At 51.3% G+C, this 17708-nt stretch overlaps 1 protein-coding gene across 1 annotated transcript in view; it reads right to left on the bottom strand.

The window, feature by feature from the left end:
- The window catches only part of LOC144488180 (complement component C6-like), a 59826-nt gene that overhangs the window by 19925 nt on the left and 22193 nt on the right, over window positions 1–17708 (bottom strand). The window contains exon 5 of the mRNA XM_078206205.1: window positions 2129–2300. Coding sequence (XP_078062331.1) covers window positions 2129–2300 — 172 coding nt within the window. The remainder of the gene's footprint in view (window positions 1–2128; window positions 2301–17708) is intronic.

Raw genomic sequence — 17708 nt, 5'->3', positions numbered from 1 at the left:
ACACTGGGGATGAATATTCCTCTCTCACTCTGTGTACACACTGGGGATTAATACTCCTCTCTCACTCTGTGTACACGCTGGGGATGAATATTCCTCTCTCACTCTGTGTACACACTGGGGATTAATACTCCTCTCTCACTCTGTGTACACGCTGGGGATGAATACTCCTCTCTCACTCTGTGTACACACTGGGGATTAATACTCCTCTCTCACTCTGTGTACACACTGGGGATGAATACTCCGCTCTCACTCTGTGTACACACTGGGCATGAATATTCCTCTCACACTCTGTGTACACACTGGGGATTAATACTCCTCTCTCACTCTGTGTACACACTGGGGATTAATACTCCTCTCTCACTCTGTGTACACACTGGGGATGAATATTCCTCTCTCACTCTGTGTACACACTGGGGATTAATACTCCTCTCTCACTCTGTGTACACGCTGGGGATGAATACTCCTCTCTCACTCTGTGTACACACTGGGGATTAATACTCCTCTCTCACTCTGTGTACACACTGGGGATGAATACTCCGCTCTCACTCTGTGTACACACTGGGCATGAATATTCCTCTCTCACTCTGTGTACACACTGGGGATTAATACTCCTCTCTCACTCTGTGTACACACTGGGGATTAATATTCCTCTCTCACTCTGTGTACACACTGGGGATTAATACTCCGCTCTCACTCTGTATACACACTGGGGATTAATACTCCGCTCTCACTCTGTGTACACACTGGGGATGAATACTCCTCTCTCACTCTGTGTACACACTGGGGATTAATACTCCTCTCTCACTCTGTGTACACACTGGGGATTAATACTCCTCTCTCACTCTGTGTACACACTGGGGATGAATATTCCTCTCTCACTCTGTGTACACACTGGGGATTAATACTCCTCTCTCACTCTGTGTACACGCTGGGGATGAATACTCCTCTCTCACTCTGTGTACACACTGGGGATGAATACTCCTCTCTCACTCTGTGTACACACTGGGGATGAATACTCCTCTCTCACTCTGTGTACACACTGGGGCTGAATATTCCTCTCTCACTCTGTGTACACACTGGGGATGAATATTCCTCTCTCACTCTGTGTACACACTGGGGATGAATATTCCTCTCTCACTCTGTGTACACACTGGGGATTAATATTCCTCTCTCACTCTGTGTACACACTGGGGATTAATATTCCTCTCTCACTCTGTGTACACGCTGGGGATGAATACTCCTCTCTCACTCTGTGTACACACTGGGGATGAATATTCCTCTCTCACTCTGTGTACACACTGGGGATTAATACTCCTCTCTCACTCTGTGTACACGCTGGGGATGAATACTCCTCTCTCACTCTGTGTACACACTGGGGATGAATATTCCTCTCTCACTCTGTGTACACACTGGGGATTAATACTCCTCTCTCACTCTGTGTACACGCTGGGGATGAATACTCCTCTCTCACTCTGTGTACACACTGGGGATTAATACTCCTCTCTCACTCTGTGTACACACTGGGGATTAATACTCCTCTCTCACTCTGTGTACACACTGGGGATGAATATTCCTCTCTCACTCTGTGTACACGCTGGGGATGAATATTCCTCTCTCACTCTGTGTACACACTGGGGATGAATATTCCTCTCTCACTCTGTGTACACACTGGGGATTAATACACCTCTCTCACTCTGTGTACACGCTGGGGATGAATACTCCTCTCTCACTCTGTGTACACACTGGGGATTAATACTCCTCTCTCACTCTGTGGACACGCTGGGGATGAATACTCCTCTCTCACTCTGTGTACACACTGGGGATTAATACTCCTCTCTCACTCTGTGTACACACTGGGGATGAATATTCCTCTCTCACTCTGTGTACACGCTGGGGATGAATATTCCTCTCTCACTCTGTGTACACACTGGGGATGAATATTCCTCTCTCACTCTGTGTACACACTGGGGATTAATACACCTCTCTCACTCTGTGTACACGCTGGGGATGAATACTCCTCTCTCACTCTGTGTACACACTGGGGATTAATACTCCTCTCTCACTCTGTGTACACGCTGGGGATGAATACTCCTCTCTCACTCCCCCCTGACCCCGGGAATATCCGTACCCATCACCAAACAGGGAGATGACACAGTGCTGCTCCTCCTGCTCTGGCCCATCGCAGGCCTTTCCCCCGTCCCTGAGAGCTGGGTTGTTGCAGCGTCTGCTCCGGGTTCTCCGGTGGGATGCGTCGCAGTGAGTCCAGGACGACCAACAACTCCAAGCACCGTCCTGTACAGCTGCAGAGAGATACAAACACAGACACCGTCAGAGACACCGTCAGAGACACCGTCAGAGACACCGTCAGAGAGACTGTCAGAGACACCGTCAGAGACACCGCCAGAGACACCGTCAGAGAGACTGTCAGAGACACCGTCAGAGACACCGCCAGAGACACCGTCAGAGACACCGTCAGAGAGACTGTCAGAGACACCGTCAGAGACACCGTCAGAGACACCGTCAGAGAGACCGTCACAGACACCGTCAGAGAGACCGTCAGAGACACCGTCAGAGACACTGTCAGAGAGACCGTCAGAGACACCGTCAGAGACATCGTCAGAGAGACCGTCAGAGAGACCGTCAGAGACACCGTCAGAGAGACCGTCAGAGACACCGTCAGAGACACTGTCAGAGACATCGTCAGAGAGACCGTCAGAGACACTGTCAGAGACACTGTCAGAGACACCGTCAGAGACACTGTCAGAGACATTGTCAGAGAGACCGTCAGAGACACCGTCAGAGACACTGTCAGAGACACCGTCAGAGACACCGTCAGAGACACTGTCAGAGACACTGTCAGAGACACCGTCAGAGACACTGTCAGAGACATTGTCAGAGAGACCGTCAGAGATACCGTCAGAGACACCGTCACAGACACCGTCAGAGAGACTGTCAGAGAGACTGTCAGAGACACCGTCAGAGAGACTGTCAGAGAGACTGTCAGAGAGACCGTCAGAGAGACTGTCAGAGACACCGTCAGAGTCACCGTCAGAGACACCGTCAGAGAGACTGTCAGAGACACTGTCAGAGAGACCGTCAGAGAGACCGTCAGAGAGACCGTCACAGACACCGTCAGAGAGACTGTCAGAGACACTGTCAGAGAGACTGTCAGAGAGACCGTCAGAGAGACCGTCACAGACACCGTCAGAGAGACCGTCAAAGACACTGTCAGAGACACTGTCAGAGACACCGTCAGAGAGACCGTCAGAGACACCGTCAGAGACACCGTCAGAGAGACTGTCAGAGACACTGTCAGAGAGACTGTCAGAGACACTGTCAGAGACACCGTCAGAGACACCGTCAGAGAGACGGTCAGAGACACCGTCAGAGAGACCGTCAGAGACACTGTCAGAGAGACCGTCAGAGAGACCGTCAGAGAGACCGTCACAGACACCGTCAGAGAGACTGTCAGAGACACTGTCAGAGACACCGTCAGAGAGACTGTCAGAGACACTGTCAGAGAGACTGTCAGAGAGACCGTCAGAGACACCGTCAGAGAGACTGTCAGAGACACCGTCAGAGACACCGTCAGAGAGACTGTCAGAGACACTGTCAGAGAGACTGTCAGAGAGACCGTCAGAGACACTGTCAGAGAGACTGTCAGAGAGACCGTCAGAGAGACCGTCACAGACACCATGAGAGAGACTGTCAGAGACACTGTCAGAGAGACTGTCAGAGAGACCGTCAGAGAGACCGTCACAGACACCGTCAGAGATACCGTCAGAGACACTGTCAGAGACACCGTCAGAGAGACCATCAGAGACACTGTCAGAGACACCGTCAGAGAGACCGTCAGAGACACCGTCAGAGACACCGTCAGAGAGACTGTCAGAGACACTGTCAGAGACACTGTCAGAGACACCGTCAGAGACACCGTCAGAGAGACCGTCAGAGACACCGTCAGAGACACCGTCAGAGAGACTGTCAGAGACACTGTCAGAGAGACTGTCAGAGAGACCGTCAGAGACACCGTCAGAGAGACTGTCAGAGAGACCGTCAGAGAGACTGTCAGAGACACTGTCAGAGAGACTGTCAGAGACACCGTCAGAGACACCGTCAAAGAGACTGTCAGAGACACCGTCAGAGACACCGTCAGAGACACCGTCAGAGAGACTGTCAGAGACACTGTCAGAGAGACAGTCAGAGACATCGTCAGAGAGACCGTCAGAGACACCGTCAGAGACACCGTCAGAGACACTGTCAGAGAGACCGTCAGAGACACCGTCAGAGACACTGTCAGAGACACCGTCAGAGACACCGTCAGAGAGACCGTCAGAGAGACTGTCAGAGAGACTGTCAGAGAGACCGTCAGAGACACAGTCAGAGACACCGTCAGAGACACCGTCAGAGACACTGTCAGAGAGGCTGTCAGAGACACTGTCAGAGACACTGACAGAGACACCGTCAGAGACACTGTCAGAGACACTGTCAGAGACACCGTCAGAGAGACCATCAGAGTCACTGTCAGAGAGACTGAGAGAGACACTGTCAGAGACACCGTCAGAGAGACTGTCAGAGAGACTGAGAGAGAGACTGTCAGAGACACTGTCAGAGAGACTGTCAGAGACACCGTCAGAGAGACTGAGAGAGACACCGTCAGAGAGACTGTCAGAGACACCGTCAGAGACACCGTCAGAGAGACCGTCAGAGAGACCGTCAGAGACACTGTCAGAGACACTGTCAGAGACACCGTCAGAGAGACTGAGAGAGAGACTGTCAGAGACACCGTCAGAGACACCGTCAGAGACACTGTCAGAGAGACCGTCAGAGACACCGTCAGAGACACCGTCAGAGACACTGTCAGAGAGACTGTCAGAGACACCGTCAGAGACACTGTCAGAGAGACCGTCAGAGACACCGTCAGAGACACCGTCAGAGACATCATCAGAGAGACCGTCAGAGACACTGTCAGAGACACTGTCAGAGACACTGTCAGAGAGACCGTCAGAGACACTGTCAGAGACACCGTCAGAGAGACTGAGTGAGACCGTCAGAGAGACTGTCAGAGACACTGTCAGAGACACCGTCAGAGACACCGTCAGAGACACTGTCAGAGACACTGTCAGAGAGACCGTCAGAGACACTGTCAGAGACACCGTCAGAGAGACTGTCAGAGAGACTGTCAGAGAGACCGTCAGAGACACCGTCAGAGACACTGTCACAGACACTGTCAGAGAGACCGTCAGAGACACTGTCAGAGACACTGTCAGAGAGACTGTCAGAGAGACTGTCAGAGAGACTCTCAGAGACACCGTCAGAGAGACTGTCAGAGAGACCGTCAGAGACACTGTCAGAGACACTGTCAGAGAGACTGTCAGAGAGACTGTCAGAGAGACTGTCAGAGTGACCGTCAGAGACACCGTCAGAGAGACCGTCAGAGACACTGTCAGAGAGACAGTCTGTGACACCGTCAGAGACACTGTCAGAGAGACCGTCAGAGACACCGTCAGAGACACTGTCAGAGACACTGTCAGAGAGACCGTCAGAGACACTGTCAGAGACACTGTCAGAGAGACTGTCAGAGAGACTGTCAGAGAGACCGTCAGAGACACCGTCAGAGAGACTGTCAGAGAGACCGTCAGAGACACTGTCAGAGACACTGTCAGAGAGACTGTCAGAGAGACTGTCAGAGAGACCGTCAGAGACACCGTCAGAGACACCGTCAGAGAGACCGTCAGAGACACCGTCAGAGACACCGTCAGAGAGACTGTCAGAGAGACTGTCAGAGACACCGTCAGAGACACTGTCAGAGAGACCGTCAGAGACACTGTCAGAGAGACCGTCAGAGAGACTGTCAGAGAGACCGTCAGAGACACCGTCAGAGACACTGTCAGAGACACTGTCAGAGAGACCGTCAGAGACACTGTCAGAGACACCGTCAGAGACACCGTCAGAGAGACTGAGAGAGACACCGTCAGAGAGACTGTCAGAGACACCGTCAGAGACACCGTCAGAGAGACTGTCAGAGACACCGTCAGAGACACCGTCAGAGAGACCGTCAGAGACACTGTCAGAGACACTGTCAGAGAGACCGTCAGAGACACCGTCAGAGACACCATCAGAGAGACTGTCAGAGAGACCGTCAGAGACACAGTCAGAGACACCGTCAGAAAGACTGTCAGAGACACCGTCAGAGACACCGTCAGAGACACTGTCAGAGACACTGTCAGAGAGACTGTCAGAGAGACCGTCAGAGACACTGTCAGAGAGACTGTCAGAGAGACTGTCAGAGACACCTTCAGAGAGACTGAGAGAGAGACTGTCAGAGACACCGTCAGAGAGACTGTCAGAGACACTGTCAGAGACACTGTCAGAGACACCGTCAGAGAGACCGTCAGAGACACTGTCAGAGAGACTGAGAGAGACACTGTCAGAGACACCGTCAGAGAGACTGTCAGAGAGACTGAGAGAGAGACTGTCAGAGACACTGTCAGAGAGACTGTCAGAGACACCGTCAGAGAGACTGAGAGAGACACCATCAGAGAGACTGTCAGAGACACCGGCAGAGACACCGTCAGAGAGACTGTCAGAGACACCGTCAGAGACACCGTCAGAGAGACCGTCAGAGACACTGTCAGAGACACTGTCAGAGAGACCGTCAGAGACACCGTCAGAGACACTGTCAGAGAGACTGAGAGAAAGACTGTCAGAGAGACTGAGAGAGACACTGTCAGAGACACCGTCAGAGACACTGTCAGAGAGACTGTCAGAGACACCGTCAGAGACACCGTCAGAGACACTGTCAGAGAGACTGAGAGAGAGACTGTCAGAGAGACTGAGAGAGACTGTCAGAGAGACTGTCAGAGACACTGTCAGAGACACCGTCAGAGAGACCGTCAGAGAGACTGTCAGAGACACCGTCAGAGAGACTGAGAGAGACCGTCAGAGAGACTGTCAGAGACACTGTCAGAGACACTGTCAGAGACACCGTCAGAGACACCGTCAGAGAGACGGAGAGAGAGACTGTCAGAGACACCGTCAGAGAGACCGTCAGAGAGACTGTCAGAGACACCGTCAGAGAGACTGAGAGAGACACCGTCAGAGAGACTGTCAGAGACACCGTCAGAGACACCGTCAGAGAGACTGTCAGAGACACCGTCAGAGACACCGTCAGAGAGACTGTCAGAGACACCGTCAGAGACACCGTCAGAGAGACCGTCAGAGACACCGTCAGAGACACTGTCAGAGAGACCGTCAGAGAGACTGTCAGAGACACTGTCAGAGACACCGTCAGAGACACCGTCAGAGAGACTGTCAGAGACACTGTCAGAGACACCGTCACAGACACCGTCAGAGAGACTGTCAGAGAGACCGTCAGAGACACCGTCAGAGACACCGTCAGAGAGACTGTCAGAGACACCGTCAGAGAGACTGTCAGAGACACTGTCAGAGAGACCGTCAGAGACACCATCAGAGACACAGTCAGAGACACTGTCAGAGAGACCGTCAGAGACACCGTCAGAGACACTGTCAGAGACACAGTCAGAGAGACTGTCAGAGAGACTGTCAGAGACACTGTCAGAGACACCGTCAGAGACACTGTCAGAGACACCGTCAGAGACACCGTCAGAGAGACCGTCAGAGACACCGTCAGAGACACTGTCAGAGACACCGTCAGAGAGACCGTCAGAGACACCGTCAGAGAGACTGTCAGAGAGACCGTCAGAGACACCGTCAGAGAGACTGTCAGAGACACCGTCAGAGAGACCGTCAGAGAGACCGTCAGGGACACCGTCAGAGAGACTGTCAGAGACACCGTCAGAGAGACCGTCAGAGAGACTGTCAGAGACACCGTCAGAGAGACTGTCAGAGACACTGTCAGAGACACCGTCAGAGAGACTGTCAGAGACACCGTCAGAGACACTGTCAGAGACACAGTCAGAGAGACTGTCAGAGAGACTGTCAGAGACACTGTCAGAGACACCGTCAGAGACACTGTCAGAGACACCGTCAGAGACACCGTCAGAGAGACCGTCAGAGAGACCGTCAGAGACACCGTCAGAGACACTGTCAGAGACACCGTCAGAGAGACCGTCAGAGACACCGTCAGAGAGACTGTCAGAGAGACCGTCAGAGACACCGTCAGAGAGACTGTCAGAGACACCGTCAGAGAGACCGTCAGAGAGACCGTCAGGGACACCGTCAGAGAGACTGTCAGAGACACCGTCAGAGAGACCGTCAGAGAGACTGTCAGAGACACCGTCAGAGAGACTGTCAGAGACACTGTCAGAGACACCGTCAGAGAGACTGTCAGAGACACCGTCAGAGACACCGTCAGAGACACCGTCAGAGACACTGTCAGAGACACCGTCAGAGAGACTGTCAGAGAGACTGTCAGAGAGACTGTCAGAGACACCGTCAGAGACACCGTCAGAGTCACTGTCAGAGAGTCTGTCAGAGACACCGTCAGAGAGACCGTCAGAGACACTGTTAGAGAGACTGTCAGAGAGACCGTCAGAGACACTGTCAGAGAGACTGTCAGAGACACTGTCAGAGAGACTGTCAGAGACACTGTCAGAGAGACTGTCAGAGACACCGTCAGAGACACCGTCAGAGACACTGTCAGAGAGACTGTCAGAGACACCGTCAGAGACACCGTCAGAGAGACTGTCAGAGACACCGTCAGAGACACTGTCAGAGACACCGTCAGAGACACTGTCAGAGAGACTGTCAGAGACACCGTCAGAGACACCGTCAGAGAGACCGTCAGAGACACTGTCAGAGAGACTGTCAGAGACACCGTCAGAGACACCGTCAGAGAGACCGTCAGAGACACTGTCAGAGAGACTGTCAGAGAGACTGTCAGAGACACCGTCAGAGACACCGTCAGAGACACTGTCAGAGACACCGTCAGAGAGACGGTCAGAGACACCGTCAGAGAGACTATCAGAGAGACTGTCAGAGACACCGTCAGAGACACTGTCAGAGAGACTGAGAGAGACACCGTCAGAGACACCGTCAGAGACACCGTCAGAGACACCGTCAGAGACACCGTCAGAGAGACTGTCAGAGACACTGTCAGAGAGACTGTCAGAGACACTGTCAGAGAGACTGAGAGAGACACTGTCAGAGACACTGTCAGAGAGACTGTCAGAGAGACTGTCAGAGACACTGTCAGGGAGACTGAGAGAGACACCGTCAGAGACACCGTCAGAGACACCGTCAGAGAGACTGTCAGAGACACCGTCAGAGACACTGTCAGAGAGACTGTCAGAGACACCGTCAGAGACACCGTCAGAGAGACTGTCAGAGACACCGTCAGAGAGACCGTCAGAGACACTGTCAGAGAGACTGAGAGAGACACTGTCAGAGACACTGTCAGAGAGACTGTCAGAGAGACTGTCAGAGACACTGTCAGGGAGACTGAGAGAGACACCGTCAGAGACACCGTCAGAGACACCGTCAGAGAGACTGTCAGAGACACCGTCAGAGACACCGTCAGAGAGACTGTCAGAGACACCGTCAGAGACACCGTCAGAGAGACTGTCAGAGACACCGTCAGAGACACCGTCAGAGAGACCGTCAGAGACACTGTCAGAGACACTGTCAGAGAGACCGTCAGAGACACCGTCAGAGACACCATCAGAGAGACTGTCAGAGAGACCGTCAGAGACACAGTCAGAGACACCGTCAGAAAGACTGTCAGAGACACCGTCAGAGACACCGTCAGAGACACTGTCAGAGACACTGTCAGAGAGACTGTCAGAGAGACCGTCAGAGACACTGTCAGAGAGACTGTCAGAGAGACTGTCAGAGACACTGTCAGAGACACCTTCAGAGAGACTGAGAGAGAGACTGTCAGAGACACCGTCAGAGAGACTGTCAGAGACACTGTCAGAGACACTGTCAGAGACACCGTCAGAGAGACCGTCAGAGACACTGTCAGAGAGACTGAGAGAGACACTGTCAGAGACACCGTCAGAGAGACTGTCAGAGAGACTGAGAGAGAGACTGTCAGAGACACTGTCAGAGAGACTGTCAGAGACACCGTCAGAGAGACTGAGAGAGACACCATCAGAGAGACTGTCAGAGACACCGTCAGAGACACCGTCAGAGAGACTGTCAGAGACACCGTCAGAGACACCGTCAGAGAGACCGTCAGAGACACTGTCAGAGACACTGTCAGAGAGACCGTCAGAGACACCGTCAGAGACACTGTCAGAGAGACTGAGAGAAAGACTGTCAGAGAGACTGAGAGAGACACTGTCAGAGACACCGTCAGAGACACTGTCAGAGAGACTGTCAGAGACACCGTCAGAGACACCGTCAGAGACACTGTCAGAGAGACTGAGAGAGAGACTGTCAGAGAGACTGAGAGAGACTGTCAGAGAGACTGTCAGAGACACTGTCAGAGACACCGTCAGAGAGACCGTCAGAGAGACTGTCAGAGACACCGTCAGAGAGACTGAGAGAGACCGTCAGAGAGACTGTCAGAGACACTGTCAGAGACACTGTCAGAGACACCGTCAGAGACACCGTCAGAGAGACTGAGAGAGAGACTGTCAGAGACACCGTCAGAGAGACCGTCAGAGAGACTGTCAGAGACACCGTCAGAGAGACTGAGAGAGACACCGTCAGAGAGACTGTCAGAGACACCGTCAGAGACACCGTCAGAGAGACTGTCAGAGACACCGTCAGAGACACCGTCAGAGAGACTGTCAGAGACACCGTCAGAGACACCGTCAGAGAGACCGTCAGAGACACCGTCAGAGACACTGTCAGAGAGACCGTCAGAGAGACTGTCAGAGACACTGTCAGAGACACCGTCAGAGACACCGTCAGAGAGACTGTCAGAGACACTGTCAGAGACACCGTCACAGACACCGTCAGAGAGACTGTCAGAGAGACCGTCAGAGACACCGTCAGAGACACCGTCAGAGAGACTGTCAGAGACACCGTCAGAGAGACTGTCAGAGACACTGTCAGAGAGACCGTCAGAGACACCATCAGAGACACAGTCAGAGACACTGTCAGAGAGACCGTCAGAGACACCGTCAGAGACACTGTCAGAGACACAGTCAGAGAGACTGTCAGAGAGACTGTCAGAGACACTGTCAGAGACACCGTCAGAGACACTGTCAGAGACACCGTCAGAGACACCGTCAGAGAGACCGTCAGAGAGACCGTCAGAGACACCGTCAGAGACACTGTCAGAGACACCGTCAGAGAGACCGTCAGAGACACCGTCAGAGAGACTGTCAGAGAGACCGTCAGAGACACCGTCAGAGAGACTGTCAGAGACACCGTCAGAGAGACCGTCAGAGAGACCGTCAGGGACACCGTCAGAGAGACTGTCAGAGACACCGTCAGAGAGACCGTCAGAGAGACTGTCAGAGACACCGTCAGAGAGACTGTCAGAGACACTGTCAGAGACACCGTCAGAGAGACTGTCAGAGACACCGTCAGAGACACCGTCAGAGACACCGTCAGAGACACTGTCAGAGACACCGTCAGAGAGACTGTCAGAGAGACTGTCAGAGAGACTGTCAGAGACACCGTCAGAGACACCGTCAGAGTCACTGTCAGAGAGTCTGTCAGAGACACCGTCAGAGAGACCGTCAGAGACACTGTTAGAGAGACTGTCAGAGAGACCGTCAGAGACACTGTCAGAGAGACTGTCAGAGACACTGTCAGAGAGACTGTCAGAGACACCGTCAGAGACACCGTCAGAGACACTGTCAGAGAGACTGTCAGAGACACCGTCAGAGACACCGTCAGAGAGACTGTCAGAGACACCGTCAGAGACACTGTCAGAGACACCGTCAGAGACACTGTCAGAGAGACTGTCAGAGACACCGTCAGAGACACCGTCAGAGAGACTGTCAGAGACACCGTCAGAGACACCGTCAGAGACACTGTCAGAGACACCGTCAGAGAGACGGTCAGAGACACCGTCAGAGAGACTATCAGAGAGACTGTCAGAGACACCGTCAGAGACACTGTCAGAGAGACTGAGAGAGACACCGTCAGAGACACCGTCAGAGAGACTGTCAGAGAGACTGTCAGAGACACCGTCAGAGCCACCGTCAGAGAGACTGTCAGAGACACCGTCAGAGACACCGTCAGACAGACTGTCAGAGACACTGTCAGAGAGACTGTCAGAGACACTGTCAGAGAGACTGAGAGAGACACTGTCAGAGACACTGTCAGAGAGACTGTCAGAGAGACTGTCAGAGACACTGTCAGGGAGACTGAGAGAGACACCGTCAGAGACACCGTCAGAGACACCGTCAGAGAGACTGTCAGAGACACCGTCAGAGACACTGTCAGAGAGACTGTCAGAGACACCGTCAGAGACACCGTCAGAGAGACTGTCAGAGACACCGTCAGAGAGACCGTCAGAGACACTGTCAGAGAGACTGAGAGAGACACTGTCAGAGACACTGTCAGAGAGACTGTCAGAGAGACTGTCAGAGACACTGTCAGGGAGACTGAGAGAGACACCGTCAGAGACACCGTCAGAGACACCGTCAGAGAGACTGTCAGAGACACCGTCAGAGACACCGTCAGAGAGACTGTCAGAGACACCGTCAGAGACACCGTCAGAGAGACTGTCAGAGACACTGTCAGAGAGACTGTCAGAGACACTGTCAGAGAGACTGAGAGAGACACTGTCAGAGACACTGTCAGAGAGACTGTCAGAGAGACTGTCAGAGACACTGTCAGGGAGACTGAGAGAGACACCGTCAGAGACACCGTCAGAGACACCGTCAGAGAGACTGTCAGAGACACCGTCAGAGACACCGTCAGAGAGACTGTCAGAGACACCGTCAGAGAGACCGTCAGAGAGACTGTCAGAGACACCGTCAGAGAGACTGAGAGAGACACTGTCAGAGACACTGTCAGAGAGACTGAGAGAGACACCGTCAGAGAGACTGTCAGAGACACCGTCAGAGACACTGTCAGAGAGACTGAGAGAGACACCGTCAGAGAGACTGTCAGAGACACCGTCAGAGACACCGTCAGAGAGGCTGTCAGAGACACCGTCAGAGACACCGTCAGAGAGACCGTCAGAGACACTGTCAGAGACACCGTCAGAGAGACCGTCAGAGACACCGTCAGAGAGACTGAGAGAGACACCGTCAGAGAGACTGTCAGAGACACCGTCAGAGACACCGTCAGAGAGACTGTCAGAGACACTGTCAGAGACACTGTCAGAGACACCGTCAGAGAGACCGTCAGAGAGACCGTCAGAGAGACTGTCAGAGACACCGTCAGAGAGACTGTCAGAGACACCGTCAGAGACACTGTCAGAGAGACCGTCAGAGACACTGTCAGAGACACCGTCACAGAGACCGTCAGAGACACTGTCAGAGACACCGTCAGAGACACCGTCAGAGACACTGTCAGAGACACCGTCAGAGACACCGTCAGAGAGACCGTCAGAGAGACTGTCACAGAGACTGTCACAGAGACCGTCAGAGACACCGTCAGAGAGACCGTCAGAGACACCGTCAGAGACACTGTCAGAGACACTGTCAGAGACACCGTCAGAGAGACTGTCACAGAGACTGTCAGAGAGACTGTCAGAGAGACTGTCAGAGACACCGTCAGAGACACCGTCAGAGACACTGTTACAGAGACTGTCAGAGAGACCGTCAGAGAGACTGTCAGAGCAGTTGAATATTCAGGGGCAATGAGCAGTCAGGACAGTAAATGTGCCCAAACTGTTACGCCTGTGAGTATTGTGGTGTACATTTGATAAAAGCCTCAACAAAGCAGCCAGCATAATTAAGGACCCCACGCACCCCGGACATTCTCTCTTCCACCTTCTTCCGTCGGGAAAAAGATACAAAAGTCTGAGGTCACGTACCAACCGACTCAAGAACAGCTTCTTCCCTGCTGCTGTCAGACTTCTGAATGGACCTACCTTGCATTAAGCTGATCTTTCTCTGCACCCTAGCTATGACTGTAACACGATATTCTGCACTCTCTCATTTCCTTCTCTATGAATGGTATGCTTTGTCTGTATAGTGCGCAAGAAACAATACTTTTTACTCTATGTTAATACATGTGACAATAATAAATCAAATCAAATCTAATCATATCAGAGACTTGGGAAAAGTTAGTGGAGTTGGAAGTGAATTATTGAATTGCTTTAGGAGCGGTGAGTGAGTGGGTCAGAGAGGAGGCCTCGTGGGCAGGTGTTCTCATTGGCTGAGTGTGTGTCTCTCGATGATGGGGCCTCAGCTGTTAACAGAACGCCACGTTTATCCAACCACTGACACAAAATCACCGTGTCAAACAGAACAACCATTGAAACCCGAAGCCCAGAAGCATCATCCAACACAAACAGAGGAATAGAGCACGAGCTTTAAAACCACAATAACCAAAATAAACCACACCCCAGTCCCCCTGTGAAGCTGCCTTTAAACTTCAGAAATAACTGTCATTAAAACGCAAGGCTAACTTCAAAAACTTTCACAAAAGCAACCCAAAACCACCAGAAAACAAAGCTCGCAACATCGGATAAAGAGGGAAAGGGAGGCAGACACCACGGGACCGAAACGCAGAAACCTCACGGGAGAGTAGACGGCGCACGAGGCAACTTAAAAAAGGAAATTAGAGAGGACAAAGGGGACATGCAAGGACTTTGCAAGGAGCGATAAAGGAAAATCCAAAGTTGATTTCCAAGTACATTAAGGGTAGAAGGATAACTTGGGAAAGAGTAGGCCCATTAGGGACCACAGTGGTAGTGTGTGTGTGGAGCCGGAGGGTGTAGGGAGGGTTCTATTACGAGGGGCACAGATAGAGCAGACAGGGAGAAATCTTTCCCCTTGGTGGTGGGATCAGGTCTCGGGGGGGGGGCAGAGATTTAAGGTCAGGGGCAGGAGGTTTAGAGGGGATGTGAGGAAAACCTTTTTCACCCAGAGGGTGGTGGGAGTCTGGAACTCACTGCCTGAAAGGGTGGTGGAGGCAGGAACCCTCACAACGTTTGAGAAGTATTTAGATGTGCACTTGCGATGCCAAGGAAAACAAGACTTGAAAGCAAAACAAGAAAGCAGCGTCGCAGGTGGAGGCTGTGGTTAAGAAGGTGTATGGAATACTGGCCTTCGTCAATAGAGGAATTGAGTTTAGAAATCGGGAGATAATGCTGCAGCTGTATAGGACCCTGGTCAGACCCCACCTGGAGTACTGTGCCCAGTTCTGGTCGCCTCATTACAGAAAGGATGTGGAAGCCATAGAAAGGGTGCAAAGGAGATTTACAAGGATGTTGCCTGGATTAGGTAGCATGCCTTATGAGGATAGGTTGAGAGAGCTAGGCCTTTTCTCCTTGGAGAGACGAAGGATGAGAGGTGACCTGATAGAGGTGTATAAGATGTTGAGGGGTATTGATAGAGTGGATTCTCAGAGGCTTTTACCCAGGACTGAGATGGTTGCCACAAGAGGTCACAGGTTTAGGGTGCTGGGGAGTAGGTACAGAGGAGATGTTAGGGGTAAGTTTTTCACTCAGAGGGTGGTGGGTGCGTGGAATCGGCTGCCGGTAGTGGTGGTGGAGGCGGATTCGATAGGGTCTTTTAAGAGGCTTTTGGATAAGTTCATGTAAGTTAGTAAGATAGAGGGTTATAGGTAAGCCTAGTAGGTAGGGACATGTTCAGCGCAACTTGTGGGCCGAAGGGTCTGTTTGTGCTGTAGCTTTTCTATGTTCCATGTTCTAAGACTATGGACCACGTGCTGGAAAATGAGATAGAATGGTTGGGAGGTTTGTCTTTGACTGGCACAGATGTGATGGGCCAAAGGGCCTTTTCTGTGCTGCACACCTCTCTGAATCTACAGTTTCTTCAAGAGGCAGAACACTACAAACTCACAATCTCTTCCTAAAACTTTCACTGAGTTCCCATAAATCTACAATTAAACCTTATATTAAATTAACACAGGTGCACATAATCATCACACTCACACTTTCATAATGACAATGCCCCGACAAATATGAACGGTGACAATGAGATAGAAATGTATACACACATTAAAGAAGCAAGGATAAAACTTCAAACAACACACAAGACCAGGCCACAGGGGGTTAATCAGTGTTCACTTTGGCTGCTCTCTTCCCTTTTATATTAGTAATTATAATTATTGGTTTTATATTGGCAATTGGTAAAAAATTGCAGCATGCTGCTGTGCAGAGGGACCTGGGTGTCCTTGTGCAGGAATCTCAAGGAGTGGTTTGCAGGTGCAGCAGGTAATTAAGAAGGCAAATGGAATTTTGTCCTTCATTGCGAGAGGGATGGAGTTTAAAAGCAGCGAGGTTATGTTGCAGCTGTATAAGGTGCTGGTGAGGCCACACCTGGAGTACTGTGTACAGTTTTGGTCTCCTTACTTGAGAAAGGATATACTGGCACTGGAGGGGGTGCAGAGGAGATTCACTCGGTTGATTCCGGAGTTGAGAGGGTTGGCTTATGAGGAGAGACTGAGTAGACTGGGGCTATACTCATTGGAATTCAGAAGAATGAGGGGAAATCTTATAGAAACATATAAGATTATGAAGGGAATAGATAAGATAAAAGCAGGGAAGTTGTTTCCACTGGCGGGTGAAACTAGAACTAGGGGGCGTAGCCTCAAAATAAGGGGGAGCAGATTTAGGACTGAGTTGAGGAGGAACTTCTTCACACAAAGGGTTGTGAATCTGTGGAATTCCCTGCCCAGTGAAGCAGTTGAGGCTACCTCATTGAATGTTTTTAAGGCAAGGATAGACACATTTTTGAACCGTAAAGGAATGAAGGGTTATGGTGATCGGGGGGGTAAGTGGAGCTGAGTCCACAAAAAGATCAGCCATGATCTTATTGAATGGCGGAGCAGGCTCAAGGGGCCAGATGGCCGACTCCTGCTCCCAGTTCTTATGTTCTTATGTGTATACTTAGAGAAGCTTTTGCTTTTTTTGTTTATTTCATACTCGGTTTCTTTCATAATTTACCTTTGCTCTTTTTATTACTTTTTTAGTCACCCTTTGTTGAACTTTAAAAGTTTCCCAATCTTCCAGCCTGTCACTGGCCTTTGCAATATGGTATGCGTACACTTTTGTCTTTATGTTATCTTTAACTTCCTTGCTTAGCCATGAATCAATCTTCCCCCTCTTCCAATCTTTCTCCCTCTCTGGAATGTATTTGGGTTGGGAGGAATTGACCATCTTAAACATCTGCCACAGCTCATCAACTGTCCTATCTTTCTAGTCTTCCTGGCCAGTCCACTAGGACCAAATCTGTCCTCATGTCTATGTATTTACCTTTGTTTAGCTCCAGAACACTAGCGTGGGACTCGAGCTTCTCGCCCTCAATCTGAATTTGAAATTCTAACATGCTATGATCACTCTTCCCTAGAGGATCCTTAACTATGAGGTCATGGCTGGAATTTTTCCTCCGTGCCGGCCACAGGAATCGGAGCAGGTGAGGGGTGGACCATGGAAAGATTCATTGATCTTGGGTGGGATTTTATGGTTTTGGGATGACCGTGGCTGTAAACTCCCGCCCCATGTATTGATCCCTTCTCATTACACAACACCGAATCCAGAATAGCTTGCTCCCTGGTTTGTTCCACAACATATTGCTCCAAGAAACAATCCCTAATACATTCGGTGAACTCTCCCTCGAGGCTACCCTTGCCAATTTGACTTCTCCTGTCCATATGAATATTAAAATCGCCCATGATTA

This window comes from Mustelus asterias, unplaced genomic scaffold, assembly GCF_964213995.1.
Source record: "Mustelus asterias unplaced genomic scaffold, sMusAst1.hap1.1 HAP1_SCAFFOLD_1357, whole genome shotgun sequence".
NCBI classification, from domain to species: domain Eukaryota; kingdom Metazoa; phylum Chordata; class Chondrichthyes; order Carcharhiniformes; family Triakidae; genus Mustelus; species Mustelus asterias.
Note: the sequence above shows the minus strand (reverse complement) of the source record. Positions and strands in the feature narration are given on the sequence as shown.